Genomic DNA, 6882 nt, shown 5'->3' on the forward strand with positions numbered 1-6882 from the left:
TGAGCTTTTATGTAAAAGAACAAAAATGCACGATTAAATAATATGCAGTTTAAAGTTAACCCAACTAGCTTACTCTCTTCTTAGATCCTTTCCTGACTTCAGAATAAAGTGCTGTGTCAGCTGCTGCAGCACTCAATGCTTCTGTAAATGGAGAGAATAAATGTAATAAATAAATATCTGATGAAAATTATGAAATATTTACCAATGTAAAGTGTCATATATGTCATATATATTAGTGCAAACTGTATTGCTGCTGACTGTACCTGCAGCTGCTGTCCTCACATCGGAGTAAACAGCGCCCTCTTCTGGCTCATGATGCCTCCCTGTTGGAACAATCAAACTGGATTCATTTGTAACCAAAAATTAATAAATTTTTGATAAAAAAAAATCATTTGGTAAAATCAAAACCTTTCATATCCAGCGCACTGTGTTGGACTCTGCCTCTTTTGGAGGACTTTGTTATCTGTTTGGTGTTTTTGAACTTAATATCAGCGTATGTGACGTCACCGGCTTCCTCTTCACCTGGAACAGAAAACAGTTTCATATCTGGAATCAGTCTGCTGACATAAACATCCCATTACAGTCTAACTACATCTAAAAGTAAACGGCATGACTTTAACTTAATTTTTTGTTATTAACATCCAAAATCTTCTGAATGTGTTGCAAACGAGTGTGGATGTTATGCAACCACGGACCATGAGAAGACAGGCTGTATTCATTGGTCGAGGTCTGATTGTGAGGTTGATCTATAGCAGATCCCTGATCAGCGATCTCTGATTGGATCACCCTGGAACACAGGAAGTCAATTTGAAACAGCAAATTACAACACTTATGCTTCAAGTTTAAGGTGAGTGGAAATAAAAAAAAAGTACTGACCTGTGGGAAGAACCTGAAAAGAATTGTGATAAAATAATGATGTTAATATGTTTTTTCTTTTTTTAAATTTTGTATTTGTGACATTGTATGATCTAATAAAACTGGTGAGCTGTGTAATGTAGGAGATGAAAGTTTCACCTTTGGAATGTTTAAAGCAACACAGCAGCAGCAGCAGAATAATAAATACGGATCCACAAACTACTCCAAGAACCAACAGCAGCGGAAATGAAGAGCTCCCAGGATTGGAAACACCTGGGTGAAGATTTTTACCTATAAAAATGTTTTCATTTCTCACAGAATTGTAATTATTAAAAATGCAATAATATATTGAATCCAGCTCACCTTTAACTCCCATCCAGCTCTGAGGTGAAACTTCTCCTGAATGTTCACACTTGTAGAAACCTTCATCTGACTGAGACACTGCAGAGATCTTCAGCTCTCCTCTGCTGTCATTTTGGATCAGTTTGTCATTATGATAGAAAATCACATCAGAAAGATTGTTTTCTCCTCTCAGTCTGCAGCTCAGAGTAACAGAAGCTCCTTCAGTCACAGGATGGACGGGGCTCACCAGGAGAAGATCTTCATCTGGAAACCAGACAGAGAAAAACATAATTTATGATATGAGGCTTCAGTAATAAATCAAGTACAGTGTTTTATCCACCTCTTAATTGGTTAAGTAAAAAAACACTTAAAAAGCTAAATATCTTTCAAAGGTTTACATTAAGTAGTATATTCTTTTCTAATCACTGCAAATATTTGTTGCAATACAATGTGTTTGATTTATAAATGCAGCTCTAAATAACTGGTCATTTTAAACAATGCCAGTCACTATTTCTGAGTAGAAACCAAAGTTAGAGACATTGTAATAAAACTTGGCATTTTAAAAATCCTTGTAGTGTTTAGAGACAGATTCAGAGCTGCTGCCATCAGAGCAGAATGAAAACCGGGATTTTGAGTGCAGCTCTATCCAGCACTCTAATTAAAGTGAGCAAATGTATACAGTCAATGAAAAACTAATTCCAGAGAATAATAGAAAGGAAAAACACATTGGCAGAGAAAACAATTATGGAAGTGAAAGAGTTTTAATTCTGCCACAACAGAATTAAAAACAATCAGTTGCAATGATCCTTTTTAATTATTGCTATTGAAAACAAAACTCTATATTAAGTATTCCACTGAAAACAGGAAGAGGAAGATGATACATTGATTTTTCCATTAAAAAAATGTATTCATTTAAAATATTACGAATCTAACTTCTAACCCTAACTCATTGAATTTTTTGAAAATTGAAAAATCTTGATGGTTATATATTGTAAACTATGTGAAGTTTCTCAGATGAACTGTCCAAAGAAGTTTGTTTCAGAAATATTTTAATAAATTTCCTGTGACAATTACACACTAAAAATTAAACAAAAAACACACACTGGATAATAACTTACTGTGTAAAGTGATGTTTACTGCGTTGCTGAACTCTCCTGATCCAGACTCACACCAGAACACTGCTTTAGAGGAAGACTGTCTGCTAACGACACATGAGGATCCAGACATTTTCATCCAGTCAGAGCAGTTTGGTACAACGGTCAGGTCACCTGATTCTGAAAACCTCTTCACTCTCCACTCAGTAGAGTTTCCTCCACAGTTCAGAGTCACAGACTCAGAGGTGAAGTGTTGCTCTCTGTCAGGACTCACTGAGAGAGACGCTGCTGGATGGGAGACTAAATAAAACATAATAAAAAAATACATATTTGGAGAAAAAAAGCAGTGTCGATGAATTAGTTTTTGTTGTTTTTATTTGGAATTATTTATTTGTTCGCATTATTAATAACGTCTTTCAGACAGTTTTTGCTTCATTAAGTTTGTTCTTCTTTTGGAACAAGTTTAAACTAAACTGAACATTTGTCACATTGCACATGGGATTATTTTAGGTATTACCAGTGTGTCAAAATTAAAAATACAAAGCACTGACCTGCAGACCAGACAAACTTTGGTTCACTGTAATCAGTAAAATACTTTGGGTTTCCTCTTCCAGCTCTACATGTAAATCCTGCTGTTTGTGTCTGACCGTGAATCATAAAGGAGTTATTTGCAGTTTCACTGATGCTACCAGGCAGCAGCTCATAGATGTAGCCATTCTCAGACTTATCAGGAACAGCTTTATACCAGTAGATCCTCCAACTTTCAGACTGGTTGTCATAGTTACATCTCAGAGCCACTGAGGCTTCAGGTTTCAGCCATGATGGAGACACAGTGAGGACTGGTTTTGACTCTGTAGGACAGAGAAGTGTTTTTCATAATTAAAAAAATGTTCCAGCTTCTGTAACGTATGATCACAATCTCATAGAAATAAAAGTTTAAAATATTATCAGTAATGACCTTCCTCACAATATTTGCTTTTGGCCAACAGCATTTTTCAACCAAGACAAAAACTGTTGAGATACTTTAAACATATCTGGTCCGATAAAAAATAAAAAAAACTTAAAACATCTAGTCTACTTTTCATGTGTTCACATGTGTTTCTGTGAACTACAGTCACTGTTAGAATTATTCAAATACAAAGCAAAACATGTTCATATATAATAACCTACTGTATATCGTGATGTTGACTGCATTGCTGAACTCTGATCCAGACTCACACCAGAACACTGATTCATGGGCCCACTTGCTAATGACGATACATGAGGATCCATTCATTGTCCACCAGGTGGAGCAGTCATACAGATATGACTGAGTGTTTATTTCTCTATAATATCTTATTCTCCCATCAGTAGAGTTTCCACCACATTTTAATGAGACGTTATGATCAGTGAAATGTTTCTCTCCTTCAGGACTCACTGTCAGAGAGGCTGCTGAATCTGAAAAACAAACATTTGCAAAAATAAATAAAGCAATCATTTACTGAATCATCTAGGCTGTCCCTACTTGTAGTATTGTTAAAGCTGTCATTACTTGCCCTAATCCACAGGAAAGGAACAGTTTACTAACTTTACATCCTGTTATAGGTTGCTGTATTTAAATCCATGTAAATAGTAGTTAGTCATGAACGTGGAACAGAAACAGCTGGATGTAAATTGGTAAAAAGGCAGCACTACATCAGAACTCATATCACTTATATTTTTATCATCCCATCTCATCATTAAAANTCAGGACTCACTGTCAGAGAGGCTGCTGAATCTGAAAAACAAACATTTGCAAAAATTTATTTAGTAAACAAAAATGATTAATTTACTGAATAAGAACATTTTTTTCCAATTTATTTATTTCTGTTATTGTTAAAGCTGTCATTAATTAATCCATAGGAAAGAAGAGTTTACTAACTTTAAATCCTGTTATAGGTTGCTGTATTTAAATCCATGTAAATGGTAGTTAGTCATGAACGTGGAACAGAAACAGCTGGATGTAAATTGGTAAAAAGGCAGCACTACATCAGAACTCATATCACTTATATTTTCCTCATCCCATCTCATCATTAAAAAACTTATCCAGCTCTACCATTTGTGTGATTGTTTCTGCTTATGTGAGTTAGGAAGGTAAAAGATATTTTAGTTCAGTTCATTTATTTCAGTTAGGTAACTTTCATTAACCTCAAATATTCCCCCTTTTTTCCTACTCTGTAGTTCTGAGTTATTTCTGGTTCTATTGAACATAAAACTGACCTTTTGTGACTAAATGAGTTCAGTACAGTTTCTATTTCCTGATTAATTTCTCACATTCAAAAATCTGCAGGGTCCTGTCCATGTATTTCTTAATAAAAGCGCTGTTAAAGGTTTTCTGCTGATGATCAAACCATGTAATCTTTGTGTTTGGCGCCATCCTCTGACTTGGAGTAGTATTGTTCTAGGTAGCAAGGTCACATATTCTGAACCAAACATCCACTGTGAGCAGTACACATGTTAGCCTTCACACTGGAATAATGGAAGCAACTATTGGCAAAGTTTGCCATTGTGGAACTGATTTTATTCTAAGGGAAAAAAGCTTGATCCGAATTAAATGTCTTAACTTTGTTTAGACTTCTGTAACAGATGTTGTTTAAGAATGCATGATGCATTATATTTTTAAATCAGGTGTGGACAGATAAACTATCTTGGGCTGCATTTACCACTGAATACATCTTGTTTAAATCAGTACTGTGTACTTTTCATTGACGCTGTTACACATATGTTATCGCTGTGGTTTCTCAGATCTGTTCTCACACACTTATAGGTGTTTTATTGTCGCCTCTTTGACCTTCTTTCTCTCCTCTATTTCTTATCTCACGTTTCCCCTTTTTGCACCAAGTCTCCCTTTTTTTCATATCATGTGTACGTTTTGGCAGGTTCTCACTGCTGTTTCCCATCTTACACTCGTTATAAAAAAGATAAGTTAACATCACACATAAATATATGTAATAAATGTCAGATTAAAAGTCAACATGAGAGTTTATCAGAGACATAGAAACAAATGAGGGAATAGATTAGAGTAGAAACACACTGACCTGCAGACCACACAAACTTTGGTTCACTATAATCAGTTGATGACTCTGAGTTTCCTCTTCTAGCTCTACATGCAAATCCTGCTGTTTGTTTCTGTCCAGTAATGATGAAGGAGTTTTCTTCAGTCCCATTGATGCTACCAGGCAGCAGCTCATAACTGTAGTTCTTGTTTCTTAGATCAGGAACAGCTTTATACCAGAAGAACCTCCAGTCTGGAGATGAAGGTTCAGCTTTACAGCTCAGATTTACTGAGGCTCCTTTAATCAGCCATGATGGAGAGACACTGAGGAAAGGCTTTGGCTCTGTTAAAGACAGCATTTTATGATTTATGCTCTTAATAATATTACCCTTATTCAGATTCTTATTTTTAAGTTAATAAAAAAATGTCTCATTGACATTTCAAAACTAGTGAACATTGTTTTAGCCCAGTATTTAAAATAATTGATCACAAACTATTAAAAGTTCAACAGTGGTTTTAACAGCCACTAGAGGGCAGCTGTCATGTAATGCAGGTGTCACTACAGACATACTTATAACACTTAAGAGGTTATGAGGTATTTCTTAAAATGAAATTAACAAGATAAGTTATTAGAATAAAAGTTCATTCCTGTTTGATAAAGAATGAGTTAATGGATGGGTAAAAAAGGAAACATTACCTTGAGTTTTTCCACACCCAAGAAGAGGACTGAGACCTAAAACCACAAATATTATCAGATGTCAAATAAAAATGAAACATGAAAGGGGAAATGTGAAAACTCTAAAATAGATGTTTTCTTTTTTTTTTTTTTTTTTTTACATTTCTACTAATAATTGTAACAATATAGGTGTAAGGAACTAAAGATGTGACAATATTTTATTAAAAATAAAGCTTTTCTTGCAGAGACAAGTTCACATGCAGTAAATTGACTCGACTTTCAAATACTTTATAGCTATTTGCCTCTGCTCATTATTATGAGTCCACATCTAAAGGCGGATGCTTTAAGCTTTCCATGCTGCTTTATATCTAAAGTTACAACGGAGCCAGATATTGAAGTGCCGTTCTTGTGAGCATCACGTTGAGGATGTTTTTATTCAACAGAAACAAATGCAAACGTACCAAACAGAGCAACACCACCGATAACCATCAGGTCAGTGTGGTGCAGTATGCTATAGCTCACATTAGACCAATGTGACGATGATCACAGAAGTAGCACACATTCTCTGTCCACAAGCCAAAATATAGAACTTAGACACAAAGACCTGTTTACCACCATGAGTCTTTTTATTCCATTCTGAGAATGTATGTGGTCAAAACTTCCTCCACCGTTTCTAATTATGCAGTTGACTGATACTTCTCTACAGCTCAGTCTGAACTGTCTTTTTGTGGCTACAGGACTTCACAGTTATGCTAACTTTATCTACGCACTGTGAGAAGAGAGTCAAGAGATACTTGACAATGATAGAAAAAAGTGAACCTCACTATGTTCTTCACTGGCTGATTGCACTAGATTATTTGAGCACCAAAACAAAAGCTCATCAATTTTGGTTATAAAGGGGC

At 35.3% G+C, this 6882-nt stretch overlaps 1 protein-coding gene across 1 annotated transcript; it reads right to left on the reverse strand.

The window, feature by feature from the left end:
• Positions 1-23: 23 nt before the first annotated feature.
• Positions 24-3567, reverse strand: LOC107834157 (uncharacterized). The gene is made up of 10 exons (XM_016664961.1): positions 3462-3567; positions 2843-3142; positions 2316-2591; positions 1219-1461; positions 1015-1128; positions 877-889; positions 696-787; positions 409-522; positions 264-323; positions 24-141 (listed from the first exon to the last, which is right to left on the reverse strand). Exons 1-10 carry the CDS (start codon positions 3565-3567, stop codon positions 65-67), a joined length of 1395 nt encoding a protein of 464 aa, XP_016520447.1. The 3' UTR covers positions 24-64.
• Between the last annotated feature and the right edge of the window lie 3315 nt (positions 3568-6882).

This window comes from Poecilia formosa, unplaced genomic scaffold (assembly GCF_000485575.1).
Source record: "Poecilia formosa unplaced genomic scaffold, Poecilia_formosa-5.1.2 Scaffold533, whole genome shotgun sequence".
Classification (NCBI taxonomy): domain Eukaryota; kingdom Metazoa; phylum Chordata; class Actinopteri; order Cyprinodontiformes; family Poeciliidae; genus Poecilia; species Poecilia formosa.